This window comes from Pelodiscus sinensis, chromosome 2, assembly GCF_049634645.1.
Source record: "Pelodiscus sinensis isolate JC-2024 chromosome 2, ASM4963464v1, whole genome shotgun sequence".
Taxonomy (NCBI): Eukaryota; Metazoa; Chordata; order Testudines; family Trionychidae; genus Pelodiscus; species Pelodiscus sinensis.
The window spans coordinates 37,468,819-37,495,900 of NC_134712.1; the positions used below are offsets into that span (position 1 = coordinate 37,468,819).

The 27,082-nt window shown below is 43.6% G+C and overlaps 1 protein-coding gene across 5 annotated transcripts in view; it reads left to right on the forward strand.

Annotated features, from left to right (window-relative positions):
* Positions 1-27,082, forward strand: part of STK3 (serine/threonine kinase 3) — a 318,957-nt gene that overhangs the window by 248,934 nt on the left and 42,941 nt on the right. Inside the window, exon 11 of one of the 5 annotated variants that reach the window (XM_075920323.1) lies at positions 997-1,109. The exons of 3 other annotated variants lie outside the window; for them this stretch is intronic. In XM_075920323.1, the coding sequence (XP_075776438.1) occupies positions 997-1,109 (113 nt within the window). Of the gene's footprint in view, positions 1-996; positions 1,110-19,123; positions 19,318-27,082 lie in introns of those variants that run through there. One more of the 5 variants, XM_075920324.1, reaches the window with a different exon arrangement.

The following is a 27,082-nucleotide window of genomic DNA, read 5'->3' on the forward strand; positions in this document are numbered from 1 at the left end:
ATAATTTGAAAATCTTAATTATCAAAGTAATATGAAAGACTCAGAAAACCAAGTGACTTTAACTTAGATGGAATAGTTCTAAATTATTAGAACAGTTATCATGCTAGTTAAGCACTGAAAGTCTGCCTATCCTGTGCCATTTGATTTTCATTATATGGACTCATATATAGAAAATAATATTGAGTTGTGATTTATAAATCAACTTCATTTTTATTTTTAAACTCGTTGTGCACGTTATAGTCCCATTCAGTGTGAATTTAAATTTCCCAGCGTGTTTTTTTGTCCTTCCTTGCCTCATGACTGTTTCTTGTGATCACCTTTTCCCCCCCCTTTCTTTTCTGGTTTTATATCTGAATTCTAATGTTACACACATATTGTCTTTCTTTGCTCTCCAGAAAATTCTCCTTTCTTTGTATCACTAATATTATTTAACAAACATAATTCTTTTCATATAAAACCAACCTAACTCTTCTAGACCTTAAAGAGACTCAAACACTATTGCAACTATGAAAAATGATTGTTATTAATTTAGTACTTTATTAATCTTAAAGTAAAATACATGATCATTATAAAGCATACATTTAGATGTTGCAGCCCTCGGGTAGGTACTACCATTTTCTTCTTTATATCACCAAAATACTATTGTATAAACTGAAATAGGGTTGTAGAAGATTTTGAAATCATACAAGAAATGTCAAAATTAATCATGAACACCTTGAGAGCTGACCTCTTGAGGGAATTAGCTGTACTTTCTAACTAGTTCATGCCTGTGGATTGTTTGGTCAGAAAACTATAGAGTGATGAATAAGCAGGGATATGACGCAGGGACGAAAAGTTACTTTTTTTTAAGGAGTATAGTGCATAGTAGGAAGTGTTAAATACCAAATGCTTTTATGCTGCGGAGAGTAGAATACATTTGTATTTATTATGTGCCTATTATTGTGTAATACAGGTGATATTCTGTTCTATACAGCAATCTTTTCCTTCCCCTTGCAGACATGGGATCCAGGCCCCTTCCTACAGCAGGATACAGTGCTGTTCTGTAACTTGGATGGGCTGAATGCTTTTTTCTTCACACAGTTTCCTTACCCCATTTCTACTTTGCACCAGTGAGTTTTGGGGTAGGAAATTATGGGGCTGATTTTCCAGTTTTATACCAATGAAAGTATAGTTTTATTCTATTGACCTCATGCAACTTAAATAATAATGATTAATCAGATCTGAGTATCTTTAAGGAGTGGACTCTCCTGTCCACAAGTAGCATTAGGATTTAGTTAATAATTCTTCATAATACTAAAGCCCCAAAAACTGTGTTATGATCCATGCTGATGGGCTGCTGCACCCTGGTAGAAGTCAGTGGAGTTTTTCAGCTGTACATCTTAATTAAATTTACAAATATGGGCAAATAGCATTATCTCCATTATTCAAGACAAGAAAACAGTTGCACAGAGATGTGAAGTGATTTGTCTAAGATTACTTAATATGTCAGTGGCAGACCTTAGGAATAGAACACAGGAGTTCTGACTTCCAGTTTCTTATAAACCCTTAGTTTACACTCCCTCCAATATCACTGTCACCCTCATCCGCCCTTCAGTTTTTGTTTGATTTGTTTGACACTTATTACATCTTGTTTTAAATGACACTATAAATACTTCAGGGCAGAGACTGTCTTTTATCTTGCTTGCTCAGTGTGGAGCCCTGAGTTTGATGCTATTGTTGTAGTAGTAGTAATAATAAATACAATATTTAATCCAAATTTTAATATGTACAAATCTCGCATACAAAAGCAAAAAATGGACTGCCTCCTCTCTGTTCTACCTGCCACAAAAACAAAACAAAAACACCAACAAATCCTATCTCAATTCAAACCCATTTTTGCTAAGACTATATCATGCTTCTAGTGGCAGAATGGGAGATTTTCAGTATAATTATATCTGTTAGCATTGTGACTGTGATGTCAGATCTTGTCCCGTCCTTATGTTACTTTAATATACTTTTATATTTGTAACATTTTCAGGACTTAATATTCCCCTGTAAACAGACATTTTCTCCACTTTGCCTGCCAAATGAATGTAGTAGTAGATCTTTATAGACATTCATGGCAGTCTCTGGAACAGGTAAGCCTAAACATATAGAAACAAATCAATATACCAGTGTAAGAATTATGAGGATTTTAAATCAAGAACAGCACACTAGGTTTGCAGTTATATGGTCAAAATAACACAATATAGTGTTTATTACATGTATTTAGCACAAGCCTGCTGGAATTATGTAACGTTGAGAACATTCATAATATTCAGTGTCTTTCTGTCTTGTACAATGTCATGGTCTAGTTTTAGTAGCATACAGTGTAAAACTATACAGATCATTGAGAAATATTTTGGAGGAATACGCTTACAAAACAGATGTCAATGATCATGATAGTTTCTTCTTGAGTATGTTTAAATTTCAGATACACAGTATTCTTATTTAGTTACATTATTGACAGATACTAACTATAAAACTTGAAATATTTAGAGCATTGATTTTTGCTTAGTTTGAAAGCAAGGAATAATGTGGTATACAAATAGCTACTATAGAGCGCTGGTTTAATTTAGCAAAAATGTAGGCAATTTATTAACCTGAGGAAAAAAAAGTGAATGAATATATTTCTTTAGGGCAAATCCTGACATTTTTGTGACTGTCTGGAGAGAGAATTCTTTCCTTACCCTTCCTGTAGGTAACTTTCATCCCATATGTGCTCCTGATCGGCTATTCCTGCTCTATGCAGAGGGAAAGATTTGGTCTTCGGTGATTGTCAAAGTCAAGAATAAAATGAAATTATTGCAATTTTTTTTAGATTACATAGATACCTAGATAATTTACTCCTGCTGAATTTGCAATATCAATCACACATATAGTGCAAAAGGAGAGTGCTATGTTTCATTTATAGATATATTATATTTTATTGTCATTTTTATGTTAAGTATAATGTCACCCTATTTATTTAAATCCCAAGTGTATATTAAATGTATTAAGGGCTAATTTTCACTGTTACTTTGTCATGGATCAAGAGAGAGGAATCTCAAATATGTAAATGCCTTTTTAGATTTGACGAAGCATTCTTATAAAAACAAATGGATCTAAACTCAAGAAGGTACTTAAGCATGTGCCTAAAAGTTTAAGCAAATGAGTAGCCACATTGACTCCACAGGGAGTACTTGTGTTTAAAGTTAAGCAAATGGGACTACTTTTATGGTTAAAGTTAAACTTGTGTTTAAATTAGCTTTCTGAATCAGGGTCCTTGTTCCAAAGTTGTCCTTTTTACAAGGCGACTCCATTGTCATAGCTATGTTTCCTTCATGAATATTTATGCAAAATCAACTGCTTCAATTTCTGAAGCATGTTGCTCTAGTTCAAACAGAAAGTTAATTGCTTTCTCTAGGTTTAATATATTCTAGGACGTTCTTAAGATATTAGCAGTATGAACTTAATGTTTTCCTATAGGACTGTTTATAGTACTATTGAAATCTAAGAGGATTTGCATTAATAATGAGGAAAGCAATACAGTTTTAAAAAGTGTATACAGATGTTTCCTAATGTAGTAAGTCTGTTGCTCTGAAGGCATATGATCACATCTGGAAAATTACTATTGCATGTCTTGGCAGTTTGTTAAAAACTAAAAACTTTTAAAACTAACTGGTGTTTTGATAGATTAAGTTCAAGGTCACCTTTTGTTTAAATGATGTTTTGTTTTCTGTAATTAGACCATGCCAGGTGTATTCAGAAGGTAATTAAAAACAGAAGGCTTGGCTACTTCAGAGTAAATGAGAACAAAATACAAGGTCATTATTCGTCTCTAGTAAGATCTCGAAATCAGCAGTGCACATGGAACTATTTATAGAACATTTTGCATGGTCAAGAATTGCTTTAGGATGCAGACCATGGCTTTTAAATTAAACTATTCACAGATTTTTATGTATCTGTAGTGCAGAAGTACGATACAGTGTTCAATGTTGAACTTGAATGGAAATGAGAAAGTGTGTAATATCTAATTTTATAGGCCAAATGGAAAATAATACAGGTTGGACCTCCCTTGACCAGCACCCTCAGGACCTGACCGATACTGAAAGAGGGAATTTGCTGTACCACCAGCCTGCAGCCCCTCCCTGCTGCCAGCTCCACTTCAGGCCAAGCATGCCTGCCTCTGGCCCGACTGGGCAGCTAACTAGGCCAACTCCTGACCCTTACCACCAGCCCTGGCTTGGACGGCCACAAACATTTGGCCCCGGTGTGGTGGACAGGCTCTTGGAGCTAGGCCCTATTGCCACGGGCAGGATCCTGGCACTCTTCCGGGAGCTGCTGAGAACACTGGGCCCCATTGCCATGGGCAGGTTTCCGATACCCAGGCCGGGGCTGCCCAGCCCCAGTGTCCATGGACTTGGCGTGGGACTCTCTAGTCCAAGAACATCAGTGGTCCTGACAGACCTCGGATGTTGCCAAACCAGAGAGTCCTGGTTTGGGGAGGTAGAACCTGTAGTAATAACAATGCATATAAAATATCCAACATCATGTCTGGGAACACCTTACCTAGGGTGTGGTGGTACCAAGCCTCTGCCTAAAAAATGAAAAACCTCCAAACAGGAACAAGAAATTCTTGAGGCAGGGGAATTGGTTTGATTCCGTGGGAAACAGAATCATAGAACACTAGAACTGGAAGGGACCTTGAGAGAACATCAAGTCCAGTCCCCTGTCCTCACAGCAGGACCAAACACCATCTAGATCATAGAGAGATTAGGGGTTCCATCCATATACCATGGACCTCCCAAGATCTGCTGAATTCAAGGTGCATCCATTAATGCCAGCGTCTCTTGCCTCTGCACTAGTACCCAGCCTCCCTTTCTGTTAAAGTTTCTGCATTTTCCAACAGCATGTAGATGGAGGTGGTATAAATTCTTCTTCAGTAATCTAACTGTTATAGGTTAGATGCTGGAGAATTTTCTGTAACCCAGGAAGTAGTCTTGCTTTCCCCTCCAAATCTGTAGCATATATAATAGATCAGAATAAAGGTCTATTACCTTAAATTTGTTGAGGTAAAAATCACTTATAAATACATATTTTAGAAATATCTCTTTTACAATAATATGCATGCTTTGTAGCTTCTATATACGCAAATTGAGCCCCCTTAGTTTGCTTTCAGAATTCATGATAGTTTGGTCTACAAGATAAATAAAGTTGAGAATATAAGAATGGCCATATTGGGCCAGACCAATAGCCCTCCTTGCCCAGTATCTTCTGACAGCTGCTGGTGCCAAATGCTTTGGTGGGAATGAACAAAAGATGGTAATATATGCTGTGATCCATCCACTATTGTTCAATCCCAGGTTCTGGCAGTCAGAGGTTTAGGAACACTCAAAGCATCAGGTTGTATCCCTGACCATTAATGGCTAATAGCCAATGATAGACCTATCATTCCTGAACTTATCTCATTCTTTTTTCAACACATTTATGCTTTTGCCCTTTACAATATACCTGGCAATGAGTTCCACAGATTGTCTGTGTGTTGTGTGAAGAAGTACTTCCTCAAGTTAGTTTTTAACCTATTGCCTATTGATTTCATTATGTGGCCCCGGGTTCTTGTGTAACGAGAAGGAATAAATAACACTTCAGTATTCACTTTCTCCATACCATTCATGATTTTTTTTGAACTTGTGTCATATTGCCTCTTGATTGTCTCTCTTCTCAGCTATACAGTCCCGGTCTTTTTAATCTTTGCTATGTGGAAGCTGTTTCATAAACCCCTCATCATTTTTGTTGCCCTTCTCTGTACTTTTTCCAATTCCAATATATTGTCTATTAGATGGGATGATCAGAACTGCACACAGTATTCAAAGTGTGTGCATATCATGGATTCCTATAGTATTATGATATTTTCTGTCTTCTAATCTATCTCTTTCCTGGTGATACCTGACATCCTGTTCACTTTTTTGACTGAGGGTGCACATTGAGCAAATGTTTTTAAAGAACTATTCACAATGACTCTTGAGATGTGTTTCTTAAGTGGGAGACTAATTTAGACCCCATTATTTTGCATAGATAGCTGGAATTATGTTTTCCAGTGTGCATAGCTTTGTTTTCGTAGCTGCAGTATAGTCTCCGTGTTGATAAAGGCATAATAATGCACATTGAAATTTTAAGGCTAAGATTTCTAAAATCACCAGTGATTTTAGGGAGCCCAAATTGAGGTGCCTTAAAGAAGCCTGCTTTTTAAAAGGTGAAGAGCACCTATCCTCTAAAAGTCATTCTCTTTGAGGTGACTCAGCTTGGGCACGCTGATGTGAAGCACCAAAAACTTGTTCTAAATATAAGACACTTCTACAAGATATTCTGGGGTTTTTTCTGACATTTATATTTGTTTGTGTTCATGTACAGTATAGAAGAGTTTTATACAATATTAGAAACACATTTATTTGATTCTATTGTAATCTAAATTCTTTTCAGTGAGATAAACCTATTTTTTCTTTATAAAAAAGTCTTCATTTAAAAAGTGACATAGGATCTCAAAAGAGATGTCTTCAGGATGAGCAGCAAGAGTAGAACAATTCTTACTTAAAATAGCATTTTGAGTCTTATAGAAATACATTCAGCAACAGTTGCAAGTTGCTGAACTTTATGCTTTTGATATATAAAGATAAATGCAGAATGATAACAAAATTTTAGGAAAAGTCCCTTCATTGTTTCTGTGTTTACTGGAGCAGTAATTCAGTAAGCCTATGATAATGCTAAAGTATGGGGAAGGATGAGAGAGTGTTTTTGGGCCCATATTTGCACTTCCCTTTCTAAGATCTTAGTCCCCATAGGGCCATGATGGATGGATATGACAATGCACTGAGCACATTTAGAATTTTGTGGAGGGTTAGTAAGATAATTCTGGAATACTAATTATTTTGCAATCAATTCATATTCCAAAGGCAAACATGTTGCCTTGAACGGGTGGCCTTTCACATTACAGGAAGAAATCCTGCTGCTAACAACAGTGCTTTTAGGAATTTCACACTATAAAATTCCTTAAAATTCTTCGTGAAGTAGTGTCCCTGAGGGTGCTCCACTCGAGGTGCTGGGTCTGTCCCGGCACCGCAAAATGGAGAAACTTCCATAGCAGTAGCCTGCCGGCCCGCGCATGCGCTCCTGTTGGTTCGCGCCGTTACAGCTGAGCGCGGGCCGGCTTGTCGGTTTCCTTCAACTGTCCGCGGCCGCAGACGGATCTAGGACGAGCTCCCTCTCCGCCTGAGGATAAAAGGGAAACTTTTCCTTAGAAACCTATTACGAGACAATTTAGAGTTAGGGTAGTTGTTACTAGTTGTTAATAGTATTACTAGTTAGTTCTCAGGTTTTGTTTCGTTCTAGTTTATAGTCTATTAGTAGCCTTAAAAAAAACCAGTTTCTTATTATATGATAACATGCCTGGCTTCAAGAAATGTTCCCAATGCCAGGAGGCAATGTCTGACTCAGACGGGCACTCACGATGTGTTAAATGTTTAGGGGATGGGCACATCCCGTTGAAGTGCCCTCACTGCATGAAATTGACAGCTTGCGCTCGGCGTGATAGGGAAATGCGACTGAGGGTGATTTTGTTTAACAAAGCCCTTCAGTCTGATACACCGCTCGGGAGCGCACCTGCCTCGCTCGCCCGTGAAGGAGCTCCACAAAACCACCGGACTACTGCACCGCAGGAGTGTGTCGGACAGACTGGGTACCTCTGGCTCTGTGCCGAGGCACCTGGCAGAGAAGACGGGCAAGGGCCGTAGTGCCTCAGCCCCGGCTTTGGCGAGCGCTAAAGACCCGATGCGGCCTCCTGCTAAAGGACCGCGGGCGGAATCGGCACCGACAGTGGCCCCAACGGCCGAGTTACAGCCGATAATGGCGGCCCCGGTGCCGGCTGATGTCACGCATGCGCAGCCACTCACGGCTCTATCAGCACCCATGCCCACGGTGCCGACGGCTGAGACCTTGACTCCAGCAGCGCCGCAGCTGACAGCACCAACTCAGGCACCGCAGTCTATCATCGGCACCGTGCAGCCCTCTGCACCGCTGCCTCCTTCGGCACCGACACAGCCTTTAACTCCCGCGGCACTGCTGATTCCTTTGCAGAGCAGCCAGATGGTAAGGACCACATCAATTCAAATGGCACCGTCTTCCCCTGCTGATCACTCAGTGCTGACTGAGGTCCCATACAGGTCGAGGCACGTTTGGACGCCCTCACTCACTCCTGAACGAGCTCGGTTCTCTCCAGGACCCTGGTCACCAACTTCATTTTCCTCGAACAACCATCGTTCTCCTCGTTATGTCTCCACCAGGGACCGCTACCATGCATCACCTCAGTGGTCATCCTCTTACCATCACTACCATTATCATTATGAACGACGCTATTCCTACTATTCTTGCTCTCCATCTCGTTTTTCTGACAGATCGGTCTCACCGGGACTATCCAGGCGTTCGAGATATTCACACCGGTATGATGCATCCGGAGCCTACTCCCTCAGACACTCCCCAACTCACCGTCAGAGATATGATCGTTACTATGATGACCGTCGATATTCTCGTAGATCACGATCCCCACAACCCACTCGTCCAGCGTCTACACTTCGCGCGTCTTCACCGACGATTCCACCAGTGCCTGCAGAAGACGCTATCTCAGTTACTGATCAGGACGGGCATGAGAACAACTATACTCCGAATAAGGAACCGGAATCTCCAGCCAATCATTCATCGTCATCCCCGGACGATTCTGTCGTCCCTGGAGAGTTATCTCCCACGGAAGACCACAAGCAGTTTCAAGAGCTCTTTGACAGGGTTGCACAATCTCAGAACATTCAAACTATGAACATACAGCAAAAACAACACCCTTTGCTGAAAAACTTGCAGCCCTCACAAAAATCAAAACTGGCTCTGCCCTTCGATGAGGCTGTCTTGGAAATCGCAAACGATATATGGCAGACTCCCGCCGCTTCCTTACCGATGAACAAGAGGGCGGACAAGAAATACTTTATAAACCAAAAGGGTATGGACTTTTTGTTTATGCATCCCCAACCCAATTCCCTTGTTATGGACGCCGCCCAACAAAGATCGAAGACGGCTCAGAATAAAAACACTGCAAGTGACAAGGAGGCTAAACGCCTAGACATTTTAGGTAGGAAAGTATATTCTTCGGCCACTTCAGTCCTCCGTATGTGTAACTACGCAGCTCCCCTAGCGAATCATGATTTTGACAATTACTCTAATTAGTCCCCCTCCTAGAACACCTACCAGACTCCAAGCGCCAAATCTTGAGGGCGGTAATACAGGAGGGCTACACAACTGTCAGAACAGCACTGCAAATCACCCTGGACACGGCAGATGCAGCAGCTAGAGCCACGCTACTGCTGTAGTCATGCGGCGTGTGTCCTGGCTGCATCAGGCAGCTGCACCGAAAGAGTTGCTCAACAAAGTAGAAGACTTACCATTCGATAGACAGTCTCTTTTCGCCCAAGCCACGGATCAGGTGTTCCACTCGGGCAAGGACTCCCGAACGACTCTTAGAACGCTGGGGATGTATACGCCTCCTTATAAACGCAAAAGGTATACGCCCTATAATAAACAGAGACCCTTCTCTTATGCAACATTCCGCCCCAAGCCGTATGAACAACAGAGACCAAGGCAACGCCAGCAGAGACGAAGACAGCAACCTGGCAAGACATCCGGTCAACAACAGGGCCGGCAACAAGTTTGATGGGTCAGTCGAGGGACTGTGGACAATCCCTTTATCGGGAGCATCACAAGTAGCTTTATTCCATCATCGGCTGAGACCTTATCAACATCGATGGTCTCTGATTTCCACCGACCGATGGGTCAACGACATAGTAGTTTCAGGATATGCCATCCCTTTCAACTCCATTCCCCCCCCCCCCACTTCCCACCCTCGCTGTCCCTTTTCAGGGACCCCTCTCACGAGATCCTTCTACAGCAAGAGGTGTCCCGACTACTTACTATAGGAGCTGTGGAGAGGGTACCCGTTCAGTTCCGGGGGAGAGGTTTCTACTCCCAGTACTTCCTCACCCAGAAGAAATCAGGGGGTTGGAGGCCTATTCTGGACCTGCGTCGACTCAACCGCTACCTGCGGAAACAAAAATTCAAAATGGTCACGTTAGCTTCTATCATCCCGGCTCTCCACAAAGGGGATTGGTTTGCGTCCCTCGACTTACAGGACGCCTATTTCCACATAGCAATTCACCCGGCCCACAGGCGATTCCTTCATTTCGTGGTGGGCACAGAACATTACCAATGCCGCATCTTACCCTTTTCCAAAACCCTGGCGGTGGTGGCTGCCTACCTTCGATGCCTCAATATTACGATCTTCCCGTATCTCGACAATTGTCTGCTAAAGGCCCTTACCTGCCAAGAGGCGGCATGGGCAGTGACCATCACCACATCAGTATTCGAGACGTTGGGCCTTATAATCAATTTCGGCAAATCGTCCCCAACACCAAGTCAGGACTTGGAATTTATCTGCGCGAGACTCGATGCGCTGAGTGCAAGAGTGTACTTACCTATGGTAAGACTCCAGTTGATCCAGGATTTGGTGCAGTCTGTCTCAATTGCTCCCAGATCCAGCATACTCGTCTAAAATTGCTGGGACACATGGCTGCCACCACATATGTGGTGCCACATGCGAGACTTCACCTATGCAGTCTCCAGCATTGGCTGTTCAAGGTGTACACGCCGGGGGTACATGCTGTGAGCAAGACAGTGTCCATTCCCGGACGCGTCAAGACTTCACTGGCATGGTGGGACAACCCCAAAAACTTGTTATCGGTCGTACCATTCCACGCACGCAGGCCCATGGTACAGATCACAACGGATGACTCTTTGATCGGCTGGGGGGCACATCTGCAGGAACATCGAGTTCAAGGGCTCTGGACGACACAGGAGTCCCTGCAACACATAAACCTCCTCGAACTGTGGGCCGTATTCAACGCATGCAGACATTTCCTGCAGATGATCCGAGGTCATGAATATTGTCCACATTCTCACCGACAATATATGCATGGTGTACTATATCAACAGACAAGGTGGGGCACGTTCACGACCCCTTTGCGCAGAGGCCATACGACTGTGGAACTGGGCAATCCACCACGGTATAACCCTCACCGCATCGTACCTCCCGGGCAAGGACAATACCATCGCCGACGCCCTGAGCAGACACTTCCTTACTCAGCACGAGTGGGAGTTACACAACGAAGTGGTTCACGGTCTCTTCCATCTCTGGGGGTTCCCGAGTATAGACCTCTTTGCCACACATCACAACAAAAAGTGTCATCAGTATTGTTCTTGGGCGGGTACCGGCAAGAATTCCCTGGGGGATGCTCTTCTGCTCAATTGGGGCTCTCACCAACTTCTCTACGTGTTTCCACCTCTTCCTCTTATTCCGAGGGCACTGGAGAAGATAGCGACGGAGGGCACAACAGTGATCTTCATAGCACCCTATTGACCTCGTCAGACCTGGCTGACACAATTGTCCAGAATGTCGGTTGCTCAGCCACAACGGCTTCCACTGAGGCCCAACTTACTGTCTCAATGGCACGGTTCAATGCTGCATCCGAGCATCGATCGCATGCATCTTACGGCATGGCTCCTAACTGGTTTCAGCCACCGGAAATGACTTGTTCTCAGGAAGTGAAACATGTACTGATGAATAGCAGACGCCATAGCACTCGCAAGGCCTACACCTACAAATGGCACCGGTTCCAAGCGTGGTGTCTGGAAAGGGACTTGGACCCTCTTTCTTTACCAGTGCAGCATACTTTGGACTACATCTTCCATCTGAAGACGGAGGGCTTAGCGAACGCTTCGTTGAAAGTGCACTTGGCAGCAATCTCGGCCTTCCGTTCGCACATTGACGGACATTCACTGTTTGCTCACCCATTAGTTAAAAGATTCCTAAAGGGACTTGATAACCTATATCCGACCTTCACAATCCCTCAGGAGCCGTGGGACTTATCTTTGGTACTGGACGCACTAACTCGTCCCCCCTTTGAGCCTTTATCAACTTGCGACCTGCGCATGCTCACAATGAAGGTATCTTTCCTTCTAGGAATCACGTCAGCACGTCGGGTTAGAGCAGGCATGTCCAAAGTCCGGCCCGCGGGCCAATTGCGGCCCGTGTTCCGGTTTAATACGGCCCCCCAGGTAATTTGGCAATATCTATCTTTTATGGCCCCCCAACGAATCCATATGTATTGAGATGAATACATTGTAAAATCTCAGTTAATGTCAGTTGGTCTAAATCAGTTATAAATATATTTGGACACAACATGTATACTTGGTGTTATGTTCCTGTTCATATTTTTTGAACTTAGAAGTTGACAGACAACCTTTATTACCAATAATATGTAATGTACTTTACAATATTCCTGACATATATTTCAGCTTCCTGGATTTTTTTTTCATCTGGCCTTCAGATATGAAAGGCAGAGTAATTTAACACCTGTTTAGATTTGTCATCCATGTGATGAAATGAAAAGTATGCCGTTTGCAATAAACTTTGCATAAAATAGTTAATTTGCATTTAATTTTAATGGTTCAAAGAATGTCAGGCAAAATGGTCGGCCCTCACGCATATTCACTTCATCAAATCTGGCCCTCTTTGAAAAAAGTTTGGACACTCCTGGGTTAGAGAGTTGGCGGCTCTTTCAGCCGATCCACCATACACTTTATTTTCTGAACAAGGGGTTCTGCTTCGCATTCATCCCCCCTTCCTGCCGAAGATAAATTCTTCCTTCCACATAAACGAGCACATAAGTCTGCCAACATTCTATCCGAAGCCTCATTCCTCGCCAGAAGACTCACGTTTACATACCCTCGATGTTAGACGGGCACTGGCCTTCTATCTGCATAGAACACACGCCTTCAGGAAGTCTCGGCGCCTTTTTATAGTTGCGGCGGAGCGCTCCAAGGGTCAACAGCTCTCCGCACAACGTATTTCCAATTTGATCACCTCCTGTATCTCACGTCGTTATGCCCTATGGTACAAATCCTTGCCAGGACGACCTCGCGCTCATTCCACCAGAGGCATGGCCGCATCTATTGCGTACCTTAGAGGGGTACCCTTGCAGGACATATGTCATGCAGCAACCTGGTCATCCTCTCTTACCTTTGCCAAGCATTATGCTCTTGCGAAAATATTGAGGAATGATTCAGCGGTGGCGCAAGCGGTCTTGGCTACAGCACAGAGATCATAAGTCCAAAGCATGCCAATAGTGTTGGACCACTGCTATGTACTCACCTCGAGTGGAGCACCCTCGGGGACACTACTCGACGAAGAAGAGAGAGTTACTCACCCTGTGCAGTAATGTCTGTTCTTCGAGATGTGTGTCCCCGTGGGTGCTCCACGACCCACCCTCCTCCCTGCTTCGGAGCTTCTATTTATCTCTTTCAGATGCATCCGGTTGGGAGGAAACTGACAAGCCGGCCCGCGCTCAGCTGTAACGGTGCGAACGGCGCGAGGCAACAGGAGTGCATGCGCGGGCCGGCTACTGCTATGGAAGTTTCTCTGTTTTGCGGCGCCAGGACGGACCCAGCACCTTGAGTGGAGCACCCACGGGGACACACATCTCAAAGAACAGACGTTACTGCACAGGGTGAGTAACTCTCTCTTCTCAACTCAGTAACTTTGGAATTCCATCTCAATTATGTCATGCCAACATTTTCCTTCAGTGAATTATTCTGATACATCATAAGTTGGGTATATATTGGTTCTCAGTTTTTGTAGACAGCAGACTAATGATAGACAGTTGGTCACTCTATTTTACATTGTTGTTTATGCTTAAGGTTAACTTAAAATTTGTTCAGCCAGAACTACATTGATGGTACCTTCATCAACACCACCTCTTGAAATCTGCAGTACAGGCACCTACAACTAATTACATCTTTTTATTTAATGTTGTTGCTTTGACATTGTGTCACATAGAGAATCTAAATATGACCTGGCGGTGTTTCAATCATTACTTCCTAAAAAGATGTCTGCCTAAAATAGCTGTGTCTCAATTTTTCTTTTTAATTAATAGTCTTTCTAGCTTTTGACCTCAGTTTTTCATGTTGTAAATCAGGGTTACTCACTTTGGAAGCCCCAGGGGCCACAATGATACTCACAGCACATGCCGAGGGCTGCAACTTAAGTGTGGTTGCATATACATGCAAATATATGCAAATAGCTCCTTTCACACTGATGGGCATGAATACAAAGATTAAGGTAAGACCAGGAGGACGGGGGGGCAAAGCAGAGCAAAGCCGCGGAGCATGCGGGCAGCGGACAGCCCAGACGCGTCTGGGCTGCCCGCGTGTTTCGCTGCTTTGCTCCCTGTCCCCCTGGTCTGCAGACCAGGGGGACGGGGAGCAAAGCAGAGCAAAGCCACGGAGCCCGAGGGCAGCAGGACAGCCACGGCGCGTCTGGGCTGTCCTGCTGCCCCCGTACTCCGCGGCTTTGCTCTGGACACCTGTGGTACAGCAGCTGGGGCACTGCCAGTTGGTCCCGTAGCGCTGCTCTGGGCGCTACGGGACCAACCGGGCAGCACCCCAGCTGCTCTGCCCCAGGCGTCCTGATTCAGCCACTGCTGGTCAGTTTCAGCAGCGGCTGAATCAGGACGCCTGGGGCAGAGCAGCTTGGGTGCTGCTGGGTTGGTCCAGTAGCGCCGAGGAGCGACTGCGCTACTGGACCAAACCAGCAGCACCCCAGCTGCTCTGCCCGAGGCGTCCCCAAGTCAGTTGCTGCTGAAACTGACCAGTGGCTGACTACAGGAAGCTCCTGCCCCGGGCTTCCTGGAATCAGCCGCTGATCAGTTTCAGCAGCAGCTGACTTGGGGATGCCTGGGGTTCTTAAGTTGAATCTGTATGTAAGTCAGAACTGGCGTCCAGATTCAGCCGCTGTTGAAACTGATCAGTTTCAGCAGCGGCTGAATCTGGACGCCAGTTCCGACTTACATACAGATTCAACTTAAGAACAAACCTACAGTCCCTATCTTGTACGTAACCCGGGGACTGCCTGTACTGCAAAAAAACTTTGTAAATGCAAACTAATTCACAAAATGCTTTGCTAAAAGTCTTTTTAGCTTGCAAAAAGGAAGAATATCTTTGGCGGAGTTCAAGGCATTACTGACAGTTCAGCAGTATAATACTTTGCATTGTCTCAGTGTTATGCTGAGGTCCTGACCTTCTTTTTGTCAACTGTTCATGCAACTTATGATTAAACCTGCAGCTCTCAAGGTTCTTGCCCTGAAACTGGTTCAGCTGTTTGGCATCACATCTTTTCACCAGCACAAAAAAACACCATGTTGTCAGAAAATAATCTATTTAAAAACAATAAGATAAGAATTGGAATCCATGACTCCCATGACAGATCTGACAAAAATGCAGCCATGATTATGATCTTTCAGGAAAAGAAATGTTTACACTGAAACACTTTGGGGATACTGGATAAAATGACTATTTCTCCATTTTACCTCATCTTCCATTTGATCATTAGAAAATAATGCAACCAATTGTACTCATAAGTTAAAAACAATGGAAAGATCACGGCTCCATTAAGAATAATGATTTCCAAATACTAAATACAAATTCCCTGTTAATAAAAGGTAAGTCTCCTCTGCAGGACCCATGTTAGATATTAAAAAAGTAGACGCATTTCTCTACAAAACATTATAGAATGAGATACCATAGTAACTGTCAAAATTATACAAATAATGAAGTTTTGCAAGTGCTGCAAAGAAAATCACATTTTAATGTAGTAATGATACATATTAATAGTTATAGTTAATGAAACATTGAATCTTATTGTTATTATTGTCTAACTTACTGTATTGTAACTATTTACAACAAGGCTACTCAATATGCGGCCCATGGGCCACATGTGGCCCACGGCCTGTTTGTCTGTGCTCCATGATGCAGTTTGAGTTTATGCAGGGCTCAATATGAGGCCCGCAGGTGGGAGCCAAAACAAAAAAATAGTCAATATAATGGTCTTCTATTGATATGCATTTTAGTAGTTAAATTCCTGGACTGTCATTGCTTACTAAACATGCTGTCATATGGGTGGAAATTGGGTAAATATTGCATTTTATTAATATCAGCAGAACTGACTTAAATGGGGCCTGTGTGTCTTACCTTAATCTTTGTATTCATGCCCATCAGTGTGAAAGGAGCTATTTGCATATATTTGCATGTATATGCATTAAAATAATGGAGGGAACATTTAGTCTGAAATCTAGTGAAATATTGCAGAAAAAAACTAAGCAGGTTAAAGAAAATAAATACACTAAATCACATTTATCACAACAAAATCCCGGAGCCTCATGGTCTTATCTGTCCACAGTATTTAAGCTGTTGTGATATAGCTGTGTGAATGTTTCTCCTCTTCAAAAGCAACACATTTTTGGCATCTTGTGAATATTACTTTGGTGTGAAGTTTTCTGGAATCTCTCCCAAAATTTTTGCATTGGTGTAAGGCAGCTTTTGCATTTGAGAAGCACCTCTGCTCTTGGAGTTAGTAAACAAATGTGCAACCAGCAGTGAAAGCTTGGAAATGCTTAGGGCCAAAGAAAATAGGTATGATAATTTCCTTTTGGGGATAGTGCATGACTGAATTAGATTTGGTACTCATTGCCTGTGCCACATATTGCTCATTTTAGATGTCTCGAGTACTCTCAGAAGTAATGTCAGCCTTCTAGCCAATGATGTATCAGGGTAGAGTTATCATGTAGCTTAAAAAATGTATTAAGGCTGCAGGGCTTCTGTGTTTTAAAGTGGTATAAATGCCAGAATGAGACAAACCTCCTTATAGCTTTCCTCCCACAATTTGGCAGTGTTGTGTTTGGAAACTTCTGATTACTTGTTTAAAGTTGGGCTTGCAAATTAAGTTTGAAAAAGCTGTCAGACCTGTTGCCAGAACTTTTATGAAATATTTGCTATGAATAATGCTGTCATGATTGCAGTGTATAAAATCAATTTTATCTGTTTTATGTTTTGAAAGTGTGACCATCCTTTATAGACTGTTTTGAAGAGACCATGCTCTTCCTAATACAAACTGATATATTCAGTATTGCCATGTATTTTCTGTCAACATTAATCTAATCAGTGTTACTAATTATTAAAAATTAGCTTGTTTTTCAGAGAGAAGTTTGCTCAGTTTAATTCCATAGCATTTTTAGAGATAGTTGCTGTTGTTTCTGGGCACATCATCTCCATCCACATCCATGTTTCTTTAGGATGGATGTTGCAAAATTCTAATGCTTCTCTTTTTACAACATATAAAAAAAACCTGGTGATTCAATTAAATTGCTTGTCTGTGCCTTAATTATCTTCCACCATAACTAAAACTTCCTTACCCACTCTTCTCTCTGAATAACAACTTCCCTTTGCCTACCTAATAAAGTTTAAGGGCTTGTCCACAGTGCCACACAAGTTGGATTGCAGGGATATACCAAAGTACAGGCAGTCCCCGGGTTACGTACAAGATAGGGACTGTAGGTTTGTTCTTAAGTTGAATCTGTATGTAAGTCGGAACTGGCGTCCAGATTCAGCCGCTGCTGAAACTGACCAGCGGCTGACTACAAGAAGCCCAAGGCAGAGTTGCTCTGCCCCGGGCTTCCTGGAATCAGCCTCTGATCAGTTTCAGCAGGCTGAATCTGGATGCCAGTTCAGACTTACATACAGATTCAACTTAAGAACCCCAGGCGTCCCCAAGTCAGCTGCTGCTGAAACTGATCAGCAGCTGATTCCAGGAAGCCCGGGGCAGAGCAACTCTGCCTCGGGCTTCCTGTAGTCAGCGCTGGTCAGTTTCAGCAGCGGCTGATTTGGGGACGCCTGGGGCAGAGCAGCTGGGGTGCTGCTGGGTTGCTCCAGTAGCGCCGCTCCTTGGCGCTACTGGACCAACCCACCAGCTCCCCAGCTGCTCTGCCCCAGATGTCCTGATTCAGCCGCTGCTGAAACTGACCAGCAGCGGCTGAATCAGGACGCCTGGGGCAGAGCAGCTGAGGTGCTGCCGGGTTGGTCCAGTAGTGCCCAGAGCAGCTCTGCGGGACCAACCAGCAGCACCCCAGCTGCTCTACCACAGGCGTCCAGAGAAAAGCCTGGTCTGCTGGGGGGGGGGGGGGGGGGCGTACTAGCTGCACTCTCCCCCCCCCCCCCCCCCCCCCCCCGCAGCAGACCAGGGAGACACGGGCTGCGGACCGAGACGCACCGCGGTCCCGCCGCCCGGGACCTCCGCGGCTTTGCTTCCCGTCTCCCTGGTCTGCTGGGAGATCACGCGGGCAGCGGACAGCCCAGATGCGCTGCGGCTGTCCCGCTGCCGGCATCCTCAGAGGCTTCGCTCCCCGTCTCCCTGGTCTGCTGATCTCCAGCAGACCAGGGACACGGGGAGCAAAGCCGCGGAGCACGCGGGCAGCGGACAGCCCAGACATGCCGCGGCTGTCCCGCTGCAAGCGTCCTCAGAGGCTTTGCTCCCTGTCTCCCTGCTCTGCTGGCCTCTGAGGACGCTTGCAGCGGGACAGCCACGGCGCATTTTGGCTGTCCGCTGCCCGTGTGCTCCGCGGCTTTGCTCCCCGTCTCCCTGGTCTCCCGCTGCCGGCGTCCTCAGAGGCTTTGCTCCCTGTCTCCCTGGTCTGCTGGAGACCAGCAGACCAGGGAGACGGGGAGCATGCGGGCAGCGGACAGCCCAGACGCGCTGCGGCTGTCCCGCTGCCGGCGTCCTCAGAGGCTTTGCTCCCCGTCTCAGCAGACCAGGGAGACGGGCAGCAAACCCCGTTCGTAACTGCGGATCCGACATAAATCGGATCCGCGTAACTCGGGGACTGCCTGTACTGCACTGTAACTTCCCCATCTTGACGCTGTGGGCACAAACTAAAAGATTCCTATCTTATTTTATGTAATCCTATTTAAACAGGATTACACAACTGCAAACTGGGAATCTTTCAGTTTATACCCATAGCATCCATATGGGAGAGGTATAGTGTAGCACTTTGGTTCCTACTGGGATTCATCCTCCCTCCTCCATAATCCTAACTGTGGTCCAGTTCTATGTAACTCAGTCTTTATTTCTCTTTTTCTTTCTTTTCAGATTTTGCCTTGATCCTTTTACTCCACAAATGATACCTGATTCAGTTCTCTCTCGATTTTCTTCTCCCATTCTCCTCTTCATACCTTCTACCACACAGTCTCCTCTATCTAGAATGATTTCCCTTTCATACTGTTTGTTTTCTTTTCTCTCCTCATGCAAATTACTCCTGAACCACAATATTGTCTATGAACCCCACAAATATAAACCTATTAATATAAGTATGTCACTATTTCAGTTTCTTACCAGTAACTAAAAAGTCTTTGAATTATTGTCAACTTCTGTGTCTCCCTGTTCAGTCTTGTCTTGCCTTTTACTTTTTAACTTCTTTGGGACAGAGAACCTAAGTTAGATTTCTTTTTTAAAAAATCCTAGGTGCATTGATGCTTAACTTTTAGGCACCTAGAAAATCACTAGGCTTCACAATGCCCGAATTCAGTACTTAAGCTCCTTATACAATGTCTGTGGATAGAGAGGTGCCACAGAATGGGATTCACAAAGGCCAGCACTCTAGGTAGTTCCTCATCTAAGATAGCCAGTGGGAAATTCCAAGCCAAGAGGGTTATGCTGAACCCCTCGCCTATCTTGGAAGTAGGTGTGTAAGTCTGGGGTGCACCTTTCTCTGTTTGGGATTCTCAGCTACAAACCTGATATAGAAAGAAGCTAGGTAATGTCCACTTTATAGCTTTTGGTTCAATGGTTGAAGTAGTCACATGGAATGTAGAAGGTCCCCAGTTCAAGTCCCCCCTTCCACCTCAGGATGGGAGAAGAGATTTGAACTGGGATCAGTCACCTCTTCAGTGAGTGAACTAAGGGATATTCTTATGTGGGGCTCTCTCCATTTTTTCTTTTGAAGCTATTTCACTGTAGACTATTTTAAAAAGTATTTGGCAAAAGGGGACTGGAGTCTGGATCTTCAGGTGAGTGCTCTAAGCACCAGGCTACATTGTTCATCTCAGGTTTGCTTTCTGTCTCTCAAACTCTGTCTCCGGTCCAATGATTCTTTCATTGTTTATCCACAGTAACTTCAACAAGGAGCCCCACATCAGAACAGCCCTGTGGTTAGAGAACTCATCTAAGACAAGGCAAATTCCCATAAAAGTCCCTACTCCCTTTCAGATGGAGAAGGGGCTTGAACCAGGGGTCTCCTATATCCCCAATGAGTTCTTTAATTACTGGATTGGACCACAGGATTGGACCACACAGGGGATTGGATTGGACCACACAGGGGGTTAGGTGGAGGAATTCCTGTCTACCCCTAGGTAGTACATCACAGTTGGCTTCAGAGGTCCTTGTTTTGGTTGGACATATTCCTGGGGTTGCAAGGTGTCTGATTTTTTGACTAGCACGCCCAGTTGAAAGGAGATCCTGGGGGGCTCTGGCCAGCACTGCTGACTGGGCCATTAAAATATGGTTGGAGGTGCAGCCAGGACTAAGGCAGGCTTCCTGCCTGCTCGGACTCTAAACAGCTCCCAGAAGTGGCCAGCATGCCCCGATAGCCCCTAAGTGGAGGGGCAATAAGAGAAGCTATGTGCACTGCCCTTAGCACCAGCTCTGCAGCTCCCATTGTCAGGAAACTGTGACCAGTGGGAGTTGTGGGGGTGGTGCTTGTGGACTCAGGCAACATGTAGTGCCATATAGCCCCTCTACCTTCATGCTATAGAGATATTCTGGCCTCTTCTGGGCACTTCATGAAGCCAGGGCAAGCAGGTAGCCTGCCTTAGTCCCACTGCACTATGCACGGGAGCTGCAAAAAGTTATAAAGAAAAGTTATTTATTAGTTCCCTAAATAGAAGAACTAGAGGACACCAAATGAAATTAATGGGGAGCAGGTTTAAAACTAATAATAGAAAGTTCTTCTTCACACAGCGTGTAGTCAACCTGTGGAACTCCTTGCCAGAGGAGGCTGTGAAGGCTAGGACTATAATAGAGTTTAAAGAGAAGCTAGATAATTTCATGGAGGTTAGGTCCATAAAAGGCTATTAGCCAGGGGATAAAATGGTGTCCTTGGCCTCTGTTTGTCAGAGGCTGGAGACAAATTGCTTGATCATTGTCTTCGGTCCACCCTCTCTGGGGCACCTGGTGCTGGCCACTGTCGACAGACAGGATACTGGGCTAGATGGACCTTCGGTCTGACCCAGTACGGCCATTCTTATGTTATTATGCCTTAGATAAGTGCTACCAGACTGGAGCTTGTGCCCTGATCACCCTCCTGTACCCCGATCTCTGCCCCAGCAGTAAGCCTCCTCCTACACCACAAACCCCTCATCCCCATCCCAGAACTCATGCCCACACCTCTCTCTTACATCCCAACTCCGTACTCCACCCTGAGCCCACTCCCATACCTGAAACCCTTGTTCCAGCCTAGCGAAAGTTAGTGGAGGTGAGAGTGAGTGAGTGAAAGTGGGAGGTGGGATGGAGAGCATGAGGGTGGGGTTTCTGAGAGAGGGTGGGGTAGGGGCAAGGCCTTGAACAAGGGGCAGTGCAAGGGTTTTCAGTTTTTTGCAATTAGAATGTTGGCAACCGTACTTATTCCTGGAGAATTCAACACATGGCATAATCTTTAATTAAAGATTCATTCCTGGAGACCTCAGGAGAATCCTGGAGGATTGGCACACCTACCTGGGAATCCATACACTTTGTACAGGGCTGCAGTGCATATGCTCTGAGGAAGAAACATAAATGCCTAAGGAATTTTTTAAGCAAAAAATTCAGGTGTTGAGCAAGTCTAGGTGCCTACATGGTTCAAAGGCAGCTGAACAGGAATTTTGTGAATCCCATTGCGGCCTGATTGTGGAATGTAGGTGCCTAATGTGGCAGTTGGGAGCCTAAGCACCTTGGCCCATGTCTTTATTTGTATCCTGCATGTTGTTAGCCTTAATAATAATAATTAATAAAATTACAAATTCTGTTTAAGAGAAACCTAGCTATGAAAATGTCATTTGGAGGAACCAAGTTTGAAATGCTTAAAATTTTTTTTATAAAGTTACATTATGGCATAATAACCTGTGGATAAATCATATTATTTTCTGAATCCATTTTGCTCATGGTTTGATGTGTGTGTGTGTGTGTGTGCGTGCACGCACGTGTGTGTGTGTTTTATCATTTTGTGTACTTTCATCTTTCATTTCAAAGTATTTTTCTTGATTACTGCTCATGTTTAGAAAAATCAAGAAAAATATTAGAAATGACAGTAACTAGAAAGTTTTTAGCTATGAGTTTATTAATCCTTAAAACAAATAATTTATATTTATTATATTTATATTTATTTCATTATATATTTAATTTATATTATTTCTTTTATTGTACACAAAGCTTTCATTTTGACTGGGTCACATTTTGATTCTGCCATTGGCATATAGACATTCACCCAGTATTTATTTTCATTTCACGATAAATTAATATATTAAAGGTGTTTAGCTGGTAGGTAGGAATGTCATATTATCCTGAGTATGTGACTTGCATGTCAAACAAAATTCAGGCTGCAGGGCGTTTTCTCTTAAAGGTCATTGGAAAGGTGAACAGCAGAGATGAAATGATATGATTCAATGTTTACATTTATTATACAGTGCAGCAGTGGGGCAAACTGGAAAAAATCCACTACATTTGAATTCCTTTATAACTTCCTAAATCAATTGTTGTTTCCTTCTGCTGGAAGAAATTGTATAGAATCATGCAGCACTAGCAGCAGTTTAGCTATTATTCAGTTCTGTTTTTGAGTGCTTTTATCTGTTTAAATAATATTGCAGCATAGGAGCACTATTAGAGACAGGTTACAGGTGATAACTCTGTAGGAGAACTTAAACCTGTAGGGCCTGATTCTTTATCTAATTTATAGCAGTTTTCACCAGAGGAGTTACTCCTGATTCTCCCTAGTGTAAGATTAAGCTTTAAGCACCTTATTTTTAATTTTCTATTAATGCCATTTTTATTAATTGTTCAATCAAAATATTTCCCCCTTCTCACCACAAGCTGTGCAAATGCCCTTAAACTTTAAGGTGTACTTTAGCAATATTCTAACTAGCCAAATTATTTGATGTTTTAATAGTCTAAGTTTCTTAGTATTATAGTCTGAGTTTCTTAGTGTTCTTAGTAATTCTAAATTGCATTACATTCATACTGGCTTTTGAAATGCCATTACTTAAGCTTTATTGGAGATGTGGGTCTTTCATTTAGATTTAAACATGCTAAAAGTCCAACTCGGTGTAACCTTCTCTGGTAAGATGTTCCAGAGTTGGAACATTTATAGTCAAATACTTTGTCTCTGGGCATCTGAGAATCTTATCTTGGATTTTTTCTAACATCCTCTAGAGCAGTTGTTCTCAAACCGCCGCCCCTCTCCCCCTGCAGCTAGGAACCCACGTTGGCACTCTAGCTCCATGCACCTGCCCTGTGAGGTTGGAGCACCAGCGCCAGCTTCGTGTTGCAGTGGGGGGAGTCCCGAGCCTTGCAGCTGGGGGAGGAAACCACTCATACGGAGGCTTTCCACGCTGTTCCCATTGGCTGAAATCATGGCCAATGGGAGCAGCAGGAGGTGGTGCCTGGGGCCAGTGCCTGGGAGTGGCAGGGGCTGCAGAGCCAGGTAAGTGCCCCCTCATGCCTAGATCCTACATCCTCCCCACACTCCTGCTGAGACCCTGCACCCCATCCCTGCACCCTCCTTCCTGCTCAGATTCCCATCCCCATCCCACCTCTTCACCCTCCTTCCTGCTCAGACCTCTCACCTCCAGCCTCCTCCTGCACCCTCCCTCCTGGCCAGACACCCCACCCCCAGCCTGTTCCTGCACCATCCCTCCCAGACTCCCAACCCCAACCCCCTCCTGCAATCTTTCTTCCTCCAAGATGCTCCACTCACAGCCGGCTCCTGCACCCTCCCTTCTGGCCAGACACCCCAACTCCAGCCCGATCCTGCACCTTACCTCCCACTCAGATCCCCCACCATTATCCATTCCTGTACCCTCATCCCTATCTAACTCCCTGGCAGCCCCCTTCCACACACTGAACCCCTCATTTTTGGTCCCACCCTAGAGCCTAGAGAGGCTCACAAAATCTACTAACCTTGGGACCCAAGAAAAGTTAATCTGGACTGTGGGAAACCCTGACCTCGGTCCTCCCTGCCATTCCCCCTCCGCTCTGCAGGGCTAGAGCATCAAGGGAGTGAGCTGTTTCAGCTGGGCACCACATCAGTGAGGGTTGAGAGGTGGTTTTGTGCGGGGGGTGGGGTTGCTTCTCATTTTTGTTTGCCCCCCTGACTGATTTTTCTGTAGATCAGTGACCTCTACCCAAAAAAGTTTCCCCACCTCTGCCATAAATAAAGACAGTATTGAAACCATTAGTTTTGGACATACATTAATATTTTACTTAGTTTACCAAACTTCATTTTAATTAAATATGATAAAAAGTCTTAGAGGGGTGGCCGTGTTAGTCTGTATCTTTAAAAACAAGTAGCCCTGCGACACCTTAAAGACTAACAAAAATGAATAGTATCATGAGCGTTTGTGGGCGAGACCTGCTGCATCAGATTACTTGGAGTGGAAATAACAGAATCCAATATATACAGCAGACTTCCGATAATCTGGCACCTTTGGTACCCAGGAGGTGCCGGATTATCGGATATGCCGGAGTATCAGGAGGTACTCCAGCAGGGGGGCTATGATAGATCTGGGGGAAGGTGTGTTGGGCAGGAAACAGCGTGGTGTGGGGTGAACCACGTGAACCAAAATGACCTAGGGGATAGCCAAAGGTTTTGGATAACCAGACAATGGGCTTAAATTTCAACAAGGGAGGTTTAGGTTGGACAAGGAAAAACATCCTAACTGTCAGGGTGGTTAAACACTGGAATAAATTGCCTAGGAAGGTTGTGGAATCTCCATCTCTGGAGATATTTAAGAGCAGGTTGGATAGATATCTTTCAGGAATGATCTAGATAGTGCTTGGTCCTGCCGTGAATTCAGGGGACTGGACTTGATGACCTCTTGAGGTCCCTTCCAGTTCTAGTATTCTATGATTGTATGATTTAGAAAAATGGAAATGCTGTTAATTAACTGAGGTCAATGTTGGGGACAAACTGTGAATTTGGATAACTATGACTTTTGTATTAAAGGGAAATTGGATAATTGGAATTGTACAGTATTCATTTTCCCTGTAATCAATTGCTGTTATTTGCCACAAGGAGATTATTTGATTAGGAACGGAAGAACTATCAATCTGAGAAATTGATAATTCATTGATTCTCTGTAAAATGTATCTTTTTTCTCTTGTTTGTCTGAATTGTAACTCTATCCATTAACTTACTTTTTCCAAAAATGTTGCTGCAGGTTTAGTAACTTCTGACACAGCTCATTCTATTTTCATTCGGTTTCTATGGTGTTTCACCTCTTATTGCTTGCTATTTCCTTATGCAGACTCCTTTGGTTGCTATAGTGACAATAAATACCACATTTTCAGACTATGTTCCTACTTTCAAACTGTTGAATGATACTACATTAATGAACAACATAAGTTAACAAATTAATGTAATTAAGTTTGTTTAAATTACAGTATGATTTTATAATACAAATACCTCCAGTTAATGCTCTGGACAATGAAAATACATGAGGCTACAATTTCAAAAATAAGGAGGGGAGATGAAATCTATTAAATTACTACACTGATTATCCACTTTTCTAATGAGGGGGTTATAGTAAAGTATTTGGCCTTCTAGCAAGCATTTTCTTATAAAGTACCATCATGTTGGTAAATTAGAGTTTATTGTAATTATCAGGGTTCCCATAGCACTTTGAAAGATAATAGTGAGCTGCAAAATTATTTTAATTCAAGCCTCCAAAATATATTTCACACTGTTGGTTTTGACATCTGGACTGTGAGATAGGGTGGGTGAGATATTTAGGAAATGGGTACATAGGGTAGTGTGGTTGAATTCACTGGGAACTGCAGGAATGTTGCACTTCTGAAAATCAGACCCAAGTTATCTCAGGTTTAGGCATTCAAAATTAGGAGATGATTTTTTTAAAATGTTGTGCTGGCTGCCCAAAATAAATGGGTCTTTAATATATAGTATGATCACAATGGTAATTTAAAAATACTTTTAAAGCTGTTTCTTTTGTAGGTCTTGAGGTCATAATTTGCACTTAGCATGATCCGTTAGCATGGGCTCTACTGATGATGCCAACGTCTTCCCACAACTGAATATGCTACAGTCTGTTGCTAAAATAAGTTTATTCTGGAGTATTCTAATATCCTGAGTTTTACAGCAATGCAATTCATGTAAAATGCTCAATATTTTTATTTGATAGTATATAGGAGAATGAAATCTTTACAAAATGATTATGTAGTGTTGTAAAATGAGGTGCAGCAGATAGGGTTGCCAGATACTTTCACAAAAAATACCAAACATGGCAGAAAAAAAATCGGTTGAGCAATAAAAAAACTGGGAGACCAAAGTTGTTGAGCAAAAAAACCCAGTCACTGCACCTTTAAATCCCCATGCTCCCTGCCATGCGCAGCAGTGGAAAAATGTCCCAAGTAGCCTTCTGTCCAAGAAAAACAAAAAATACCGGACATTTTACATGTGTGGCATTTTCTGTTTTATTTTTACCGGACAGAGGCCGTAAATACCGGACTGTACAGGCCAGTACCAGACACCTGGCAACCCTAGCAGCAGAAAGAGAATTTCCCTTACCTTTGTCTCTAACATTTTGAACTGTTGGGTGTTGTATCCTCATGAGAGGATGGGGGATGGCTGCACAGAAGAAGCCAGTGACATCTACAAACTCTGTATTTTAAGATGAGTGAATTTTAAAAAGTAATTTCCACTAAGAATTCGCTGAAATATGCTTTAGCATGCTTATTTGATTTTATCACAAAGTGGAAGATAATTATTTTTGTATTTTATAGAAATACGTGGGTTGGAATTTTCAAAGAAGTCTGAGAGAGTTTGACATGCAAACCCCATTACATTTC